A 20,378-nucleotide genomic window follows, 5' to 3' on the forward strand; every position below is an offset into this window, starting at 1 on the left:
ACACCGATTAACAAGATACCAAGTAGAAATCACACATGCATTTAAAGAAAGGGTCTCACTTCTTGACTCTTATAAGGAATGACCTGTATTACCTTTGTACCATCTTGGATTTGAAGCACAGTAATTCACCACAACCAATCAGCAAATATCGTTTACTCTTCTGATCATCCTAAACTGAAACTTGGGGGCTGTCTAGTTTCTCTTTGCTCTTCACTACAAAAAAGGTGAATCTGGCTTTGTAGGCAGAATATGAATTGGTAAAACATAGACAATGCAGACTATTACATTTCTACTAAATCTGTATTATATTGTGTGACAAAGTCCAATGGGAAACACAGTATAGGAATGTTTACTATATTGGTATAGGATCTCCTGTTTCTGCATTTATTCCAGTGAATATCAGACTCAGTAGTCTGTCGCAGACAGTACTACCTTCGGTGAAGCACAATGCTCTCCTCTTTCACCAGTGTACTCAGTTCTTCTCTCAATAGAGGGACTGTATAATTTATCCTCACTTTTCTTCCTCAGGTTTGTGGCTCTGAAGTTCAGACAGCAACTCTGTACCGGCATCTCCTGCTTTCTTGGCAAATCGCAGTGCTCCCTGTGTGAATCCTAGAGAGCGCAGACTGCGTGCGTAATCTGCAAACACTGCTGATATCAGTTTATGTACACAGAGGTTAAGGAAAATGCAAACAGGATCGGTTATATAGTAAATATTTTATCCATAGGTAACAGTCTCAACCTCCTGCCTATAAAAGATAGCTGCATAGAACTTCACATCTAGTAGAAATGGTATACCTGCTTAATAAATCCTGAGGGTCTGGTTTCAAAATACAATAAGTTGCCAAAACTATACTGTTTCTAAAGTATGTTTCCCACTGGGAGGTATAGATTACAATCGGTCTTAAACCAGGGTGGGGAATTCATCCTGTACTCATGTTCAAACTGAATGCTGCAAATCCGATCCCACCTACTCAATTTAATGAAATGGCGACTGTCATTGCTGCCCTCATGTGAATTGACAATTTGCTGCCTGCCTAGATACACAGAGGGAATAAATAAAGATGGTCAGAGACACACAAAAAAATTCCATTGGACCACACCAAATTGTCGGTGTTTGAGCTTGATTCATGTACCTGTCAGTAATGAGTATTTGTCAGAGGCCAACACAGAGACTGGAGTGACTATAATAGACACTCTTTCCTCAGTGCATATTTTCCCAGCCCCTGCACCCGTTACATAGAAAGGAGTTTTGTAGTACAGTGGATGGAGTATGATGGGCAACTAAGACTAGTTCCCCATCAGGTCTGCTTTGGTGACAACTGATTCATAGTTGCTTTTTCAGCTTTCAAATTGGTTCACTGCCACCCACGTCAATTAAAAAGCTAGGTAGACCTAATGGGGAACTAATCTTTAAGGTCCCTATCCGGCTCTGCCCACCTAACAGGTGCTGCGCCATGGGGACAAATTTCCCACCAGGGCCACCTTCTCTGTGACTCAAGTCTTTTCCCAAGTATGGGCATTACCATATTTGAGTAATTGCATCACTATGATTTCTAGTCCCTTTTACATTTAACAACTGAATGGGTCTGGGGTTAGAGCCCGATGCAGGAAGCTGTCACCATGACAGCTTCCAGCATAGAGATGCCCTACTCTGAGCACTGGTGTATCTCTCTAAGCTAGCTCAGAGCTGGTCTTAATTACCTCCAGTTTGCTAATCTGAAAACTAGTGGTAATTCTTTAAAAACCTGTCGCTATGCCAGCCGCAGTTAACTAAAAATGTGACAGTTAGAGCTACCTGAATTTGTTGCCCGTGTCAGTAATGATCACAGGGAGATACAGTAGCTCTTCCTACTGTGCCCGATTTGCAGCCCCTTTAGGAAGTCCCTTCGGATTCCTTCCTCATTTCTATTCCTAATCAGGTGAACATTCTTTAGCAGAATACTTCACTGTATCAGTGTGGGTTAGCCGATTCCTAGATCCATGTTTTTGGATCAAGGTTAGGCAGGTCTGAGACAGCTCTAGGTATTTTAGATGGGTTCATATTGATCATGCTGGTGTTTATGTACCAGCCCAAGCTTCTGTATAAACCGTCATCATTGGACCTTCCAACAGTTTTTGAATTCTACCGAGGACAATTTTTTTTTTTTTTTTTTAGTCCATTGTGGGACACAAGTCTGACTGCTCTGTCTGTGAGAAAGCTGTACCAAGGACCAGCAAAAAAACAAAAGAAAGCAAGCTGTGTAGAGAAAGGTCTGGCTTACAATTTTTCTGTTTGCCAGGGTTCTAATTCAGAAACGATTTTTAATTATAATGCCACTTACAGGAAGGATTAGAATTGCTTTTGAATTTCTGTTTTGAAATTTGTTACAATTAAAACATTTTTTCTCTGTCGCTCATTGACAGATGCAGGACTGATATCTTGATATCCGTAGGGTTATACTGCCACCTACAGGAGTAGGACACTAGGCAGGAAAAAAGTTCTGGCCACACCTATGGGCAGTCCCAGGGGGTATATCCTCTCTCTCCCTGCATAGGATGTCAGTTTTTTTTTGCCTAGTCAGGAGTAAGGACCTAAGTTCCTTGCTGGGATCTCTGGTCCTGGCAAGCTTTTTTAGTTAGCCGTTTTCTCCAGTTGTTCCTGTGAGATCTTCAAGCAATTATGCCGGATCTGGGCGACGGGCTGGATGTTGAGATCCAGTGGTCACCCCAGCCGGCCTACGAGCGCGTGCAGGCCCTAGCTCCGCGCTGGGTCGGCCGCGACATAGTCCCGCTGGACGGGGACTGGCCCGTGGGTTAAAAGTCCCGCCGAGTTGCATACGACCGGTCGACGGCCGATTCGCAGCGTCTCCTTTGGCCGACACCCCGCCCACCCACTGGGCGGCGAGGGGTTTTGTCTGGAGTGGCGCCCGCTCTGTTCCAGTAGGGCGATCAGGGTGTACTTGGCTACTACTGACTCTTTTCGTAAGGCTGATTCACTTTTTGTGATCACGGATGGCCCTAGAAAGGGGTTGCCTGAGTCTGCCGCGACTATCTCCAGATATATCAGACAGACGGTGGTGCAGGCTTATTCTATCAAGGGTCGGGTTCCTCCGTTCCCTGTTAAGGCGTACTCTACTCGGGCTCTTAGTGCTTCCTGGGCCTTCCGCCATCAGGCGTCGGTGCTTCAGGTTTGCAAGGCAGGTACCTGGTCGTCGGTTCATACCTTTACAAAATTTTATAAGGTTGATGTGCTGGCATCGGCGGATGCCTCTTTTGGCCGCAAGGTTTTGCAGGCCGCTTTTTGAGGGGACCTTTGGTCTACCTTGGGGGTTTTGTTTTTTCAGGTGGGTCTCATCTGCTTAGTTTAATGAGTCCTCTGTTTTTCTGGTTGGCTCTGTTTTGGCCTTCTGGATTGGATTTTATTTCTATTATCCCACCCCTCATTTATGGCACTGCTTTGGGACGTCCCTATGGATATCAAGATATCAGTCCTGCGTCTGTCAATGAGCGACAGAGAAAACTGGATTTTTGACTTACCGTAAAATCCTTTTCTCTCAAGCTCATTGACAAACGCAGTACCCGCCCCTCTATTTTGAGTTGGGTTGGTATGAGTCTCTGACACTGCTTTGTTACATAACTGACATCCTATGCAGGGAGAGAGAGGATATACCCCCCTGGGACTGCCCATAGGTGTGGCCAGAACTTTTTTCCTGCCTAGTGTCCTACTCCTGTAGGGGGCAGTATAACCCTACGGATATCAAGATATCAGTCCTGCGTCTGTCAATGAGCTTAAGAGAAAAGGATTTTACGGTAAGTCAAAAATCCAGTTTTAGCAACCCCATCACCCGGCATACACACGTAAATGTAAAGAGACATTGCACCCTAAAAAGCTGGAGTTAGAAAAATTATAGGGTAAGTTTGCTGTAAACTTTAAATACTGTTTACTTGTAATGGCTTTCAAAGCATTGCCAACTGACATATTTTTAGTGTATTGACGTTTTTAACCATTTCACTGGTGTGCACAAAGGCTTGACACAATTAGTATCCATCTTACACAATGCAACCACATCTTTTTATATTTTACCCAAAAAATTAGATATTACTGTGCGTGTGTGTACTAAATTTCATTTTAGTGTCTCCTGAAAATATAAAATGTGACAAACCGTTGTGCAAATATTCTAGAACATAAAAAATTGCAAAACTGCTGCCATGTTATGCTACAGGGCCTCTGCTTTCAAAAAAATATCTATAGTGGGTATAGAAGAGAATTACCCCCCCCCCCCCCCACCCCCATCCTTAAAATAATCACATTTTGTTTCTTTGCAGCCTGAAATGAAGATGGACACAGTTTTTTGCTTTACTCAATGAAACTTATAACATCCAAGTGAAAGATATATAGTACCTCACAAAAGTGAGTACACCCCTCATAATTTTGCAAATATTTTATTATATCTTTTCATGTGACAACACTGAAGAAATTACACTTTGCTCCAATGAAACGTACTGACTGTACAGCTTGTATAACAGTGTAAATTTGCTGTCCCCTTAAAATAACTCAACACATAGCCATTAATGTCTCAACCGCTGGCAACAAAAGTGAGTACACCCCTAAGTAAAAATGTCCAAATTGGGCCCAAAGTGCCAATATTTTGTGTGGCCACCATTATTTTCCAACACTGCCTTAACCCTCCAAGGCATGGAGTTCACCAGAGCTTCACAGGTTCCAACTGGAATCCTCTTCCACTCCTCCATGATGACATCACGGACCTGGTGGATGTTAGAGACCTTATGCTCCTCCACCTTCCGCTTGAGGATGCCCCACGGATGCTCAACAGGGTTTAGGTCTGGAGACATGCTTGGCCAGTCCATCACCTTTACCCTCAGCTTTTTTTTAGCAAGGCAGTGGTGGTCTTGGAGGTGTGTTTGATGTCGTTATGTTGGCATACTGCCCTGCGGCCCAGTCTCCAGAGGGAGGGGAATCATGCTCTGCTTCAGGATGTCACAGTACATGTTGACATTCATGGTTCACTCAATGAACTGCAGCTCCCAGTGCCGGCAGCACTCATGCAGCCCCAGACCATGACACTCCCACCACCATGCTTGACCGTAGGCAAGACAAACTTGTCTTTGTACTCCACACCTGGTTGCCGTCACACACGCTTGACACCATCTGAACCATATACATTTATGTTGGTCTCGTCACACCACAGGACATGGTTCCAGTAGTCCATGTCTTTAGTCTGCTTGCCTTCAGCAAACTGTTTGCGGGCTTTCTTGGGCATCATCTTTAGAAGAGTCTTCCTTCTTGGACAACAGCCATGTTGACCAATTCGATGTAGTGTGCGGCGTTTGGTCTGAGCACTGACAGGCTGACCCCCCCCCCCCCACCACTTCAACCTCTGCAGCAATGCTGGCAGCACTCAAACATCTATTTCCCAAAGACAACCTCTGGATATGAAACTGAGCATGTGCAGTCAACTTCTTTGGTCGACCACGGTGAGGCCAGTTCTGAGTGGATCCTGTCCTGTTAAACAGCTTTAGGGTCTTGGCAATCTTCTTATAGCCTAGGCCATCTTTATGTAGAGCAACAATTCTTTTTTTTTTTTCAGATCCTCAGATAGTTCTTTGTCAAGAGGTGTCATGTTGAACTTCCAGTGACCAGTATGGGAGAGTGTGAGCAATGATACCGACTTTAACTCACCTGCTCCCCATTCACACATGAGACCTTGTAACACTAACAAATCACATGACACCGGGGAGGGAAAATGGCTAATTGGGTCCAACTTGGACATTAATACTTAGGGGTGTACTCATTTTTGTTGCCAGCGGTTTAGACATTAATGGCTGTGTGTGGAGTTATTTTGAGGGGACAGAAAATTTACACTGTTATACAAGCTGTACACTCACTACTTTACATTGTAGCAAAGTGTAATTTCTTCAGTGTTGTCACATGAAAAGATATAATAAAATATTTACAAAAATGTGAGGGGTGTACTCACTTTTGTGAGATACTGTAACACACGGAGTACATACAGCTGGATAAAACAAAAATCATATCTGTCTTCATTCCAGGCGGCAAAGCAACAAAATGTGATTATTTTATAGGGGGGTGATCCTTTTCTATCCCCGCTGTAACTCTTTTGGGGTTTTAACATAAAATGCAGATTTGAATATGTGCAAAAAGTTACAAAATTGCTCAGTATATAGTTACATAGTTAGTGAGGTTGAAAAAAAAGACACCTGTCCATCCAGTTCAACCTATGATGAGAGTGTGTGTGTATAAGTGTTTATGTCAATAGTACATTGTATTGCCCATCTAATAGTTTTTTGAAACTATCGATGCTCCCTGCTGACACCACTGCTTGTGGAATTCTTATTGCTCTGACGGTATAGAACCCTTTACACAATTTAGGGTTAAACCGCTTTTTCCTTTCATTCATCAACGGACACAGCACTCCATAAATCATAACTAGTGGGTTATATTGCCTCCTCCAGGAGCAGGACTAGGCAGACAAACACCTGGCTACGCTCATGGGACGTCCTCAGCTGGTATATAACCCCCCGCTCTGCTCTAGGTAATCAGTTTTAATCTGTCTAGTCAGGAGTAAGGACCTAGGCTCCTGGCTGGGATCTCTGGTCCTAGCAATTTTCTCCTTCCTTACATCTTTTTTGTTTTCTCTCAGGAGATCTACAATCAACTGCTGGGCTGGATAATCTAGGTCCTCACGGACAGGGACAGAAAATTCCCCCGCGAGTTAAACATCTTGCAGAGTCGCATATGGCCGGGCTTGGGTCAAAGTCGCAGTGGACCCTTGGCTGACAGCTCCCCTACTTCAGAGGCGAGGAGTTCTGTCTGGAGCATTACCCACACCGTGGAAGGGTAAGTACACTGCCCCCTCTCCTCTTCTGGTGGTTTTCTTTGAGGTGGATGCGGGTAACCTCCAGGGACGGTTGGACCTGGCTGCAAGTTCCTTCCTCCCATCCTTAAATGCCTCACTGAGCTTGGCTTCCCCCACTCCCATTGCCCCTTGTCTGGACCTAGAGTCTGATGGGGTTACCAGGGCAGAAAATGCAGCAGAGACCCCTGGGGTCTCCCCCCCCATCCCCACTCTGTAAGGGATAGTGTGTGTCCCACCTGGGGGTCCCAGTGTAGGAGACCCCCCCAGGTCCATTCCCTGCTGTTTGCACTGGGACCCCCCTGTACTATACCCACACTGCAGAGACCGGTGCAGAGTGCACAGCAGAGTCTCCCCAAAACGTATGTCCTACCTTCGGGGGGGGGGGGGGGTCTGTCCCCTTGCGGAGGGTGCAGGAAAGATCCTGGCAGCATGCTTCAGTGTTTTTAGCTTATGGTAGCCACTTTCCCTTAGTCTGGTATGTCCCCGCTTGGCAGTGGTAGACGCACTTATCACTGCAGTCGGTGAGACTTTAAAAATGCAGGATGCGGCTGATCTAGCCACGGACGTGGCTGTGTCGTTTAGAACGTGTTTCCTTATGCATTGAATAAAGCAACCATGATCCCAGTAGAGGAATCCCCATCCTTTATGGACCCGGCTGACAAGAAAGCAGAGCCTGTGGCACGCAGAATGTTTACTATGGCTGGTTCAGCATTGCGGCCAGTCTTTACCTCAGCCCCTAACTGAATGGGCTTTGCAAGGCAACCATTTGCTCGTCCGTGCATACCTTTACAAAATTCTATAAGGTAGTTACTTTGGCATCTGCGGATGCTTCTTTTGGCCACAAAGTTTTGCAGGCTAGTGTTTAAGAGAGACATTTTTTCTTTAAACCTTTTATTTTTCAGACGGGGCGCCTGTGACCCGGTTAAGGGTTCTTCTGTTTAGCCTTGGGTTATTTTCCCCACCCCTCATTTTTCTTTCGGCACTGCTTTTGGACGTCCCACTAGTTATGATTTAAGAAGCACTGTTTCCTTTGATGAACGAAAGAGAAAATGGGATTTTAGTACTTACCGTAAAATCGACAGACTCAGCACCCACCCATTTATGGAGTTCTAAAACTTCTAATACTGCTTGATACTAAACTGATTACCTAGAGCAGAGAGGGGAGTTTTATATACCAGCTGAGGACAGCTCATGGGCATAGCCAGGTCTTTTTTTGTTCTGCCTAGTCCTACTTCTGGAGGAGGCAATATAACCCATTAGTTAGGATTTATGGAGCGCTGTGTCCGTGGATGATACTCAGAGAAATGGATTTTACGGTAAATACAAAAATCCCATTTTCTTCTAATTTTATTGAATGACCGCAAGTCCTTTTATATTACTTTTTGTGGAATAGTTTGTTGTTGTCCCTATGCTAGGGTCACCAGTACTGTATTTGTACACTGATATCATATCCCCTCTCAAGCATCTCTTCTTCAGCGAAAATAAGTTCAATGCTTGTAGTCTTTTCTCGGAGCTGAGATCCTCCAGTCCCTTTTTTAGCTTTGTTGCCCTTCTCTGGACTCTTTCCAGAGGAACGGTGCCCAGAACTGGACGGCATACTCGACATGCAGCTGGACTAGAGTCTTTGTAGAGTAGGAGAATTATTGTTATATCTCTGGAGTGAATCCCCTTTTTTAATACATGCCAGTATTCTGTTGGCTTTGCTTGCAGCAGCTTGACATTGCTGAGCTTGTCGTCTACTAGGACCCCCAGGTTTTACATCTTAGATTCCCCCAAAGGCTCTCCTCCTAGTGAGTAACTTGCATTCGTATTTCTGGCATTCAAATGCATTACCTTACATTTTCAACATTAAACCTCATTTACCATGAGATGCCCACCCCATTATTTTCTTCAGATCTTATTGTAAGGTTTCCACATCATATGTAGAATTTATTGCCCTGCTTAATTTAGTATCATCCGCAAATATGGAGATTGAGCTGTTTATCCCATCCTCCAGGTCGTTTATGAATAAATTAAATAGGATTGGTCCCAGAACAGATCCTTGGGGTACCCCACTTTCCACACCAGACCATCCTGAGTACTCCCCATTTATCACCACCTTCTGGACTTGCCTTTGGAGCCAGCTTTCAATCCAGGTACTCATCCTATGGTACATACCTACGTCCCTTAGTTTGTAAACGTTTGTGGAGAACTGTAGCAAATGCCTTTGCAAAATCCAGATAAACCACATCCACAGGCCTTCCTTTATCTAGATGGCAGCTCACTTCTTGATAGAAGGTTAAAAGATTGGTTTGGCAAGAGCGATTTTTCATGAATCCATGTTGATTAGTAATGAAAATGGTATCATTAGTCACAAAGTCTTGTATATAGTCCCTTATCATCCCTTCCCAAATCTTACAGACTACTGATGTTAGGCTACCTGTAGTTCCCAGGGATATATATACATCTTGGCCCTTTTTTTTAAATATTGGTACCACAAAGGTTTTTTTTCCAATCAGCTGGTACCATTCCCATCAGTAGACTATCCATAAAAATGAGGAACAATGGTCTGGCTATCACCTGGCTGAGTTCTTTAAGGACCCTTGGGTGTAAGCCATCTGGTCCAGGTGATTTATTTATGTTAAGTTGTTCAAGTCTAGTTCTGAGTCTGTCTTCTGTTAACCATGAGGGTGCTTCCTGTGACACTTTAACATTACATTCTAGGTTACTGTACCTCCCAAATTTCTGTGAAGACTGAGGAGAAGAATTTAATTAGCGCATTTTCTCTGTACTTTGGGGCCAATGTGTTCTGGCCTCACTTTCTTACTATTTACCTAAAGAATTTCTTGAGGTTTTTTTTTTCTTTTTTACTCTCTTCCCCTATGTGCCTTTTGTGTTCTATTTTAGCCGCCTTGATTACGCTCTTACATTTCTTATTGCATTCTTTGGAATGTTGCCCATGACACCTAGCCTTTTTTTTTTTTTTTTTTTTTTTTTTAAGGCTTTTTCTTTAGTTTTTATATGCATTTTTACTTTGGAGTTTAGCCAGGGTTTATTTCAGCTCTTTTAAACTTATTCCCCATTGGAATGCACTGACCAATACCTTTATTTAGTATGTTCTTAAAGCACTCCCATTTTTCCTCTGTGTTCTTCATTCCTAGGATTTTATCCCATTTTATTTCGTCTAACAAAGAGCGCAGTTTAGAGAAGTTAGCTCTTTTGAGATTCAGTGTCCTTGAATTACCCATTTCAATGATTTATACTGAAACTAATTGACATTTAGTCACGGTTTCTGAAGTTGCCCGTTTTCTACATTAGGTCTGTATTGTTAGTAATCAGAAGGGCTAGTAACGCATTGTTTCGTCAGTACGTTCACCATCTAACCTATGAAAGTTTCCTGCACAACATTTAGGAAATGGCGAGCCTTAGATGAAATGTGCGGTTCTTTCTACCCAGTCTATATCCGGCTAATTAAAATCCCCCATTATAATGACATGAAGTGGTTAGAGATCCTGTTGTAAGGTTATTTATTCAAATTATGAATACATTTTATATAGGTTACCACAGGCCTCGACAAAACCCGGGCGCCAGGTCGCATTTGCGACTAGAATTAGCGACCTGGCGCCTGGGGTGCCCTGCAGAAGGTGTCCTGTCGTTTTTGCACGGACTTCCGCGCACGGAGCGCACGGACTTCCGGGCCGTCCGAAAATTGAGGCCCAGGCTTTTCGGCCTACTTGAGATGAGAGGCTTCCAATGGGGAACTGGCGCTCTCTTGTGGTGGCCGGGAGTAATGACTGTTGTAATTACTGTTTCCACTGCCTGATTGTTCACAATGCATTACCATCTCCCTGTCCAGTTAGTTACCTTTGACAGGGAGTGTGGTTATTTATTATTAATTTAATTTTTTTTTTTTTTTTTAATAATAATAATTGGAAGTATATATATATATATCTTTTTTTTTTTTTCCTCATCGCCATGCCGAAGGCCCCTTTCACACGGGCTGTCTGATCAGGTCCGCCTGTCAGTTTTTCAGGCAGACCTGATCGGACCCTTCATTCTCCTCTATGGAGCAGTAATCTGCCGCCATCTGATCCTGTCCTCCAAAAGCAGACGGATGGTGGTTCTATTTTCTATCCATCCCGTGGATCGGATCAGATGGCATTGGATGGAAAGAGACAGTCTGTTTTCATCCAATTGCGCTAGAGGAGAGTGGGGTTCTAGTCGTATTTATGTGTAAATTTAGTATCCGTTTTATTAAATAAAGCTTGGTTGTTAGTTTAAAAAAAAAAAACAGGCTCCTAACTTTTTTTAGCTGGCTCCTAGATTTCAGGAAAATTTGTCAAGCCCTGGGTTACCAGCATGTTACTTTTAACAATCTGCCTTGTATAGATATCCAAAAGGCTTGAGAATGTTAACATACCAGGGTCCACTGGAGCAAGCAAGTATGCATAGTTCTAATTACACTCCATTGGCTACATTTTGTCCAGGACAGGGACTTAAAGTCAGAGGGACAATAAACAGCCTGGGAACTGACATCTGTCAAGCACGCACTGATCGAATTTTGGCTAGTATGCTGAACTGGCTAAATTTTGATCAGTGTATGGCCAGCTTAAGAACAGTGAAAATCTAGTTCCAGGACTACTGCAAAAGCCTTGATTGTACATCCTAACTTCAAACCATCATTAAAATAAGAAAGTCACTGACCTGGCACCAATATTTAAATGAGGAATTCTGACTAACCTTATTGCACTTGGATCAGTAAGATACCAGGCAACTAGTATTCTAGAATGGGGTCTGCAATAACAGCCTCAAAATTTATTTTACTACAGAAAATAATTGATTGGTAGCAATTACCACTATCCCTTTGGAAATGGCAGTTTCCAAAGACTTCAATATTTTCTAATTCACTGAAGCTGAAACTGGTATGCAGGATCAGGCGTTATGACTTTTCTGCATATTTGTTGGGTCTCAAAACATTGAAGCCAGAGACTGACAAGTAGCATTTTCAGGAGGAAATGGAGAAGATCAGCCCAGTTTTGGGTAGAGGTGTTTGCACCTATTAAGTTCCATGTCCAGCTGACCCTCCTGGTCTCCCTAGAACTGGTGCTATTGGGTATAGTGCACCAGGAAAGTATTCACAGCTCCTCACATTTTGTTATGTTACAGCCTTATGCTAAATGGATTAAATTCATTATTTTCTTCAAAATTCTACAAACAATACCCTGTAATGACAACGTGAAAGAAGTTTTTTTTTAACCACTTGCCGACTGCACACAGTATATTTACTGCGGCAGTAGGTCTACGCGCCCGCCTCGGCTCGTTCACGGAGGAGTGCGGGAGTGTGACTGGCGGACCCGATGTCCGCCGGTCACACTACGATCGCCGGTACAGCTATGTAAACAAGCCGCCTGTCAGTTCTCCCTATGTAAAAATGAAGATCAGACGGTTCTACTATGTAGAACCGTTGATCTTTTTTTTTACACCAATAGGAATGTCCCACTACAGTTAGAAGCACGCCCCTAGGACACACTTAACCCCCTCCCTGTCCAATAAAGTTAACCCCTTCCTTGCCAGTGTCATTTTTGCAGTAACAGTGCATATATATATAGCACTGATTACTGCAGTAATGTCACTGGTACCCCCAAAAGTGTAAAAAATGTCAGTCAAGGGTCCGATCTGTCCGCCGCAATGTCGCAGTACCGCAAAAAAAATTGCAGATCGCCGCCATTACTCGTTAAAAAAAAAAAACACCAAAAATCTCCCTTTGTTAGTAAACGCAATAACTTTTGCGCAAACCAATCAAAATACGCTTTTTGCGATTTTTTTTTTACCAAACATAGGTAGCGTAAAACAAATTGGCCGAAAATGTTAAAAAAGTTTGATTTTTACATTTTTTGGGGGGGAATTTCATATAAAAAAAAAGTGAAAAATATTGTTATTTTTGCAAAAATTACGCTCTTTGTTTATAGCGCGTGATCAAAAAATCGCACAGGTGATCAAATACCACCAAAAGAAAGCTCTGTTTGTGGGAAAAAAGGACGTGAAATTCGTTTAGGTACAGCGTCGCACGACCGCGCAATTGTCCGTTAAAGTCACGCAGTAAAAAAAATCGCAAAAAAACCCCTGGTCTTTTAGCAGGAAAATCCTCCGGTGGTAAAGTGGTTAAATAAATTTGCAAAGATTTCAAACAAAATAATTCACATGTACGTAAGTATTCACAGCCTTTGCTCAATATTTTGTTGAAGCACCTTTGGTACCAATTACAGCCTCAAGTCTTTTTGAGTAAGATGCTATAAGCTTTGCACACCTGCTTTTAAGCAGTTTCTCTAAATTCTTCTTTGCAGAACCTCTCAAGCTCCATAAGGTTGAATGGGGAGCGCCGGTGCACAGCCATTTTCAGATCTTTCTTAAGTTGTTTAATCAGGTTCAAGTCTGGGGCCACTCAAGGACATTTACAGAGTTGTCTTGTAGCCACTCCTTGGTTAACCTGGCTGTGTGCTCAGGGGGTCGTTGTGCTGTTGGAAGATGTACCTTAGCCCCAGAGCACTCTGGAGCTAGTTTTTATCAAGGATGTCTCTGTACTTTGCTGCATTCATTTTTCCCTTGATCCTGACTAGTGTTCCTGTTGCTGAAAAACATCCCCACAACATGATGGTGCCACCACTATGCTTTATTGTAGGGATGGTTTTGGCCAGGTGATGAGCGGTGTCCCGTTTTCATCCAGAGATGATGTTTGCCATTCAGGTCAAAGAGTTTGATCTTTGTTTCATCATACCAGAGAATTTTTTTTCTCATGGACTGAGTCCTTCAAGTGCCTTTTGGCAATCTCCAGGCACGCTGCCATGTGCCTTTTACTGGGAAGTTGCTTTCATCTGGTCACCCTACCATACAGTAGAGTGCTGCAGAGATGGTTGTTCTTCTGGAAGTTTCTCCTCGCTCCACAGAGAAATACTGGATCTCTGTCAAGAGTGGCCATTGGATCTCCCTGACTAAGGCCCTTATCCCCCGATCGCTCAGTTTAGCCTGACGGCCAGCTCTAGGAAGAGTCCTGATGATTCCAAACCTCTTCCACTTATGGGGATGATGGAGGCCACTGTGCTCATTGGGACCTTCAATGCTGCATACATTTTTCCGTACCCTTCCCCAGATCTGTGCCTCGATAAAATCCTGTCTCTGAGGTTTAAAGACAAATCCTTGGACATAAAGTAGAGTTCCAGCCTCAAAATGAAAATTTGACATCCGCTTGCTCTAAGTAACCTGAAAAAGAATTGGATAATCAAATTTTTTTTTGCTTTACTTACCTTGTTATTAAAGAAAATATACTTACCATCCTCCCTCTTCAGCCACGGCCTGCGCCGTCTCTTCCTGCTTGCATTGACTCCTGGGAGCAGAACGTCATCGCTCCCAGGAGTCAATGCGCCTGCACCAGCCCTGCTCGAACCTTCCGGTGCAGGCACATCATTCCCTGCTAAACAGCTTCTGGGCATGCAGGGATGACGCGCCTGCACCAGAAGTTACGAGCAGGGCATTCTGGGACTACGGCTTCAGCTGCCCACGACATTTTCAAGGTAAGTATTTCTTCTAAAAGGTAAGTGAACCCGCGGACAGTTCAGAGGCTATCATTGCTGAAATGCACTTGCCCTGACTGTCCCGGGGGTATTTTTATCGAAACATTTTTTTTGAGGCCGGAACTCCACTTTAATGGCTTGGTGGTTGTTCTGACATGCACTGTTAACTGCAGGACCTTATATAGACAGGTGTGTGCCTTTCCAAACTAAACATAGGTGGATTCCAATTAATTTGTGGAAAGTTCTAAGGATGATCAGCGGAAACAGGATTGACCTGAGCTTAATTTTGAGTGTCATGACAAAAGGTTGTGATTACTTATGTAGATGTGTTTTTTTTTTTTTTTCCTTTTCAAACTTCTTTCACGTTGTCAACGTGGGGTATTGTTTGTAGTATTTTAAGGAAAAAACTTTTGGAATAAGGCTATAACATAACAATATGTGGAAAAAGTGAGGCGCTCTGAATACTTTCCCCGATGCCTTGTATACCAGATGATAAGCAATGGCCCAAATGCACAAAACTAATAATCTCATACTTGGGTTATATAATGTGCCAGGAGAGAATTAATACTTAAGTGGAATGCTCTTTCCACTCCCTACCTGGGAAAAATCCATTAACGATGCTCTTCCTATGTATAAACTGACTTACATTAGTAGGAATTGCCCTGGGAAGTTTTGGATGATGGCTTAGTATCAGGATGATTCGATGAGGAGTATCAACTCTAATTGCCTGTCCTGTTGGGGTGCTGAAGTGACTGTGTGTGGTAACCCATCTTATTCAATGTAAGATGCAGATGTGAGGCATTGACACTGCTATGGTTTATATACAGTTATTTCCCCAGATTTTGGAACACAGGCACAATTTTTTTTTTTTTTCAGGTATTTACCAAAAAATATTCAAACTATAATGGATATTGGGCTGAAAATGCACACTCTCAGGTTTAATTTGAGGGGTATGTACATCCAAACCAGAGGAAGGGTTTAGGAGTTACAGCTCTTAGGAATAGCCATTGCCCCTTTTTCAAGGAACCAAATGTAATTGGACAATTGAATAAAGAGGTGTTTCATGGTCAGGTGAGGGCGACTCCTTCGTTATTTCTTCATCAATTAAGCAGGTAAAAAGTCTGAAGTTGATTCTAAGTGTGTATTCTATTTTGTAAAAAATGATTCTTGCGCTGTCGTGGGAACGCTCTATGTTTTTCTACCCCTGATGCTGCTCGTACAATAACTGGTACCTACAACAGTTTAGTTTAGCAATTGTGGGGGGGGGGGGGGGGGGGGTACCGTGCTTCAAGGGTGGTAGATGTGTCATAGCGTAAGCCCTTATAAATTCAATAAATATATGCTAACAAATAATGTAAGCTCTTGAATATTCAATAAATATGTTAATGACTGTACAGCACGGAAGCACACTACCGAAAGTGACGTTACGGGACACAGAGTCGAGTCCAGCGGCACAAGACAAGCAGCAAAAAGTGATTTTAAACTGTAAGTTACTATGTTTTGTTATAAATTAAATGCTTGAAATACTACATCATGATAGCCCCATTATTTTGAGATACGAAGGAGAGGAAAGGAGGTACCGGTGTACAAGGATCTGAGGTACCCCGAAAAGAGCACTGACATCCCTGCTTTAGGCTGAACCGAGCTGAGATAGGAGTGGATAAGAGATCTGGCTTTTAATACCAAAAGCGTATTACTCACAGCATTAAGGTGAGCGGTTAGCACACCTAGAAGTGGCTGGCACTGAAGAGCACTATAGATCACAAGGTGGAAGAAAGCTAGTCTAATCCACAGGAGTGAATGATTGGAATTTTGTCACACGTATTTGGACACCTGAGCACTTTTTTTTTTTCTATTTGTTTGATCGATCTATTTTGATACAGTATATGAAAGTGGAATGATGACACCATAAGCTTTTTGGCACTTGGAAGTATCACTATTATTGGCATTAAGGCTGATAGATATTATTTGTATTATTACACAATCCCACAATATTTTAAATTATAAACACCTCATTATTTATTCATAAGGAATACTATTGCACTTTATATTTATTGTGGATATAGGATTTGTCACACATAAATCACGGTACACATTTTAATTTTAACTAAGTTTGCACATCACCTATTGATAAAATTGGATTTTTGACTTACCGTAAAATCCTTTTCTCTTAAGCTCATTGACAGACGCAGTCCTCTTTGATTAATATCAGTAGGGTTATACTGCCCCCTAGAGGAGTAGGACACTAGGCAGGAAAAACGTTCTGGCCACACCTTAGGGGCAGTCCCAGAGGGTATATCCTCTCTCTCCCTGCTACAGGATGTCAGTTATGTCACAAAGCAGTGTCAGAGAATTTAACCCAACTCAAAATAGAGGGGCGGGTATTGCGTCTGTCAATGAGCTTGAGAAAAGGATTTTACGGTAAGTCAAAAATCCAATTTTCTCTGTCGCTCATTGACAGACGCAGTCCTCTTTGATTAATATCAGTAGGGACGTCCCAAAGCAGTGCCACAAATGAGGGGTGGGATAACGGAAATCAAAATCCAATCCAGAAGGCCCAACCGGTGCCAACCAGAAGTCTTAAAGGCTCATCGGACAAAAGGATGAGACTCAACTGAAAACCCAACAGAAAAAAACCCTCGAGGTAGACCACCGGTCTCCTCAAACAGCGGCCTGCAGAACCTTGCGGCCAAAAGAGGCATCCGCCGATGCCAGCACATCAACTTTATAAAATTTTGTAAAGGTATGAACCGACGACCAGGTAGCCGCCTTGCAAACCTGAACCACTGACGCCTGATGGCGGAAGGCCCAGGAAGCACTAAGCGCCCGAGTGGAGTGCGCCTTGACAGGGAACGGGGGAACCCGACCCTTAATAGAATAAGCCTGTACCACCGTCTGTCTGATCCATCTAGAGATAGTCGCGGCAGACGCAGGCAACCCCTTTCTAGGGCCATCCGTGATCACAAAAAGTGAATCCGTCTTACGGAAAGATTCCGTAGTAGTCAAGTACACCCTGATCGCCCGAACCACATCCAAGGAGTGTAACGCAAACTCCCGAGGATGACTGGGCTTAGGACACAGGGAAGGTAGCACAATATCCTCATTTAGATGAAACTCTGAAACCACCTTAGGAAGGAAGGATGGATTCGGATGAAGAACCACCTTATCCCTATGAACCACCAGATATGGGGAACGACAGGACAATGCGGCCAGTTCTGACACCCTGCGTGCAGAAGTGATAGCCACCAAAAAGGCCACCTTCTGGGATAAAGTAAGCAGGGGAATCTCCCTAATATTTTCAAAGGGAGGTTTCTGAAGAACCGACAACACCAAATTAAGATCCCAGGGCGGCAAGGGCGCACGCACCGGCGGAACCAGGTGCCGCACTCCCTGGATGAAATTCCGCACCAAGGAATGAGTAGCCAGAGGCTTCTGAAAGAAGATTGCTAATGCTGAAACCTGACCCTTGATAGTGCTCAAGGCCAGTTTCTGCTCAACCCCTTGTTGCAGAAACGCCAATATTCTGGTCACCGAGTAAGAACGTGGAGGAAACCCAAGGGATTCACACCACGCAATATAAGACTTCCATGTGCGATGATAGAATTTTCTGGAAGTCGCTTTCCTCGCTTTAATTAGAGTATGAATAACTGAAGCTGACAACCCCTTGTCCTTCAGCACCTGGGTCTCAACAGCCAGGCCGTTAAAGCCAGCGATCGTAAAGCAGGATGGAAGATCGGTCCCTGAGTCAGCAGATCCTCCCTGAGAGGAAGTCGCCAAGGAGCGTCTGCGACCAGCCTGACCAGGTCGGCTTACCAAGCCCGGCGAGGCCAGTCCGGAGCCACAAGCATAACTGGAATTCCCTCCACCTTTATCCTGCGAAGAAGTTTCGGCAGCAACTTGAGAGGAGGGAAGGCATACAGTAGCTGATACTGCCCCCACGGGGCGACCAGCGTGTCTGCTAGAGGATCGCGGGAGCGAGCTACAAACCTCCGCACCTTCCTGTTGAGCCGAGATGCCAACAGATCCACATCCGGGGTGCCCCAACGAAGGCACAATTGGTGAAATATCTCTGGATGAAGAGACCATTCCCCTTGATCCAGAATCTGACGGCTGAGAAAATCTGCCTGCCAATTTTCCACCCCCGGAATGAATACCGCGGATAGAGCTGGAACAAACCGTTCCGCCCAACGAAGGATGCCGGCCACTTCTACGGCCGCCAGGACACTCTTGGTGCCCCCCTGGTGATTGACGTAAGCCACTGCCGTGGCATTGTCCGACTGGATCCGCACCGGGCTGCCCCGGAGCTGTTCGGTCCAGTGAATCAGACAAAGTCTGATCGCTCTCAGTTCCAATACATTTATCGGTAACCTGGATTCTTCCAGGGACCAGAGCCCCTGAGCAGATCGTCTGCCGAGAACCCCACCCCACCCGGATAGATTGGCATCCGTGGTGACAATCGTCCAATAGATTGGAAGAAATGACTTCCCCTGAGTAAGCATTGGTGACCGAAGCCACCAAACCAGAGATTCCCTGGTCCGTTCGCTCAGCGGGATCCGATTGTCCAGGGCATCGGGATTCCGGTTCCATTTGAGAAGAATCTCCTTTTGAAGCATCCGGGTATGAGACTGGGCAAACGGTACTGCCTCGAAGGAGGCCACCATCAGTCCCAGAACCCTCATGCAAGTCCGCAGGGAAGGCCAGTTGATGGTCAATAATAACCGAGTCGCCGACTGAATCTTCCGGAGTTTCTCCGCCGGGAGAAACACTTTTGCCAAGGATGTATCCAAAGTTAGGCCCAGATAGTTCAGTCTCCTGGTGGGGACCAGGGATGATTTCTGCCGGTTCACCAGCCATCCGAACTCTTCCAAAGAGATCATAGTGATCTTCAAGTTTAGTAACAGCGCCTGCGGAGACTCCGCACGGAGTAGAAGGTCGTCTAGGTAGCCTAGAACCGAAATGCCCCGCTGTCGCAACAGTGCCAAAACTGGGGCCAAACCTTTGTGAAGACCCGGGGAGCAGAGGCGAGACCAAAGGGTAACGCCGCAAACTGATAATGATTCTCTCCCACGGAAAAGCGAAGAAAACGCTGATGTCCTGCGTAAATGGGAATGTGAAGATAGGCATCCTTGATGTCTATGGACGCCAGAAAATCCCCCTGATGCAGGGAGGCCACTACTGTGCGAATGGACTCCATCTTGAATTTTTGCACCTGGACAAAATGATTGAGTGCTCTCAAGTCCAGAATTGGACGCACCTTGCCCTCTTTTCTGGGTATTGTGAATAGGTTCGAATAGAACCCCTGAAAACGTTCTGTCCAAGGAACGTGGACCACCACCACTTGTTGCATCAAATCCGTCACTGCCCCCCGCAAAGCTTCTAAGCGGTCCGGGGATAGTCGGATATTGGAAGGGAAGAACCGCACCGGTGGAAGTGATCGAAACTCGATCTTGTATCCCGAACGTATGACCTCTTGAACCCATTTGTCTGGAATCCTGGAGAGCCATGGGTCCGTAAACCGGTGAAGACGTCCCCCCACCCCAAATATGGGTGGGGGCGCACCTTCGGGCTGTATTGGTCTTATCTTCAGGTCTGGCAGGGCCGGACCTTTGTTTACTGGACCAGCGCCCTTTGAAACCCCCTGGGGGGCTTTGGAGGACTTCGCCTTATCGCCCGTCCCCGAGGAGCGAAAACATTTCTTATGAGCTGAAAAGGAAGGTCCCCGTCTACGACGAAGTCCTTTCCCCTTAATAGTCTGTGGTAAAAAGGTGCTCTTGCCACCAGTGATACCCTTGATGATCTCATCCAAGGTGGCACCAAACAGGCGATCCCCTTGAAAGGGGAGATTAGTCAAAGCTTTTTTGGAAGCTTGATCCGCCGACCAGCATTTTAACCACAGCATACGCCGAAGGACCACCGCCGAGATTGATACGCACCCCATTAATGGAGCGGC

General features: G+C 44.6%; 1 protein-coding gene across 1 annotated transcript in view; it reads right to left on the reverse strand.

The window, feature by feature from the left end:
- Window positions 1–247: 247 nt before the first annotated feature.
- The window catches only part of WDR11 (WD repeat domain 11), a 190,947-nt gene continuing 170,816 nt past the window's right edge, over window positions 248–20,378 (reverse strand). Inside the window, exon 29 of the mRNA XM_082269198.1 lies at window positions 248–651. Within this exon, the coding sequence (XP_082125324.1) occupies window positions 512–651 (140 nt within the window). The 3' untranslated portion in view covers window positions 248–511. The remainder of the gene's footprint in view (window positions 652–20,378) is intronic.

The sequence above is a fragment of the Pelophylax lessonae genome, assembly GCF_965119305.1.
Source record: "Pelophylax lessonae genome assembly, chromosome: 9".
NCBI classification, from domain to species: Eukaryota; Metazoa; Chordata; class Amphibia; order Anura; family Ranidae; genus Pelophylax; species Pelophylax lessonae.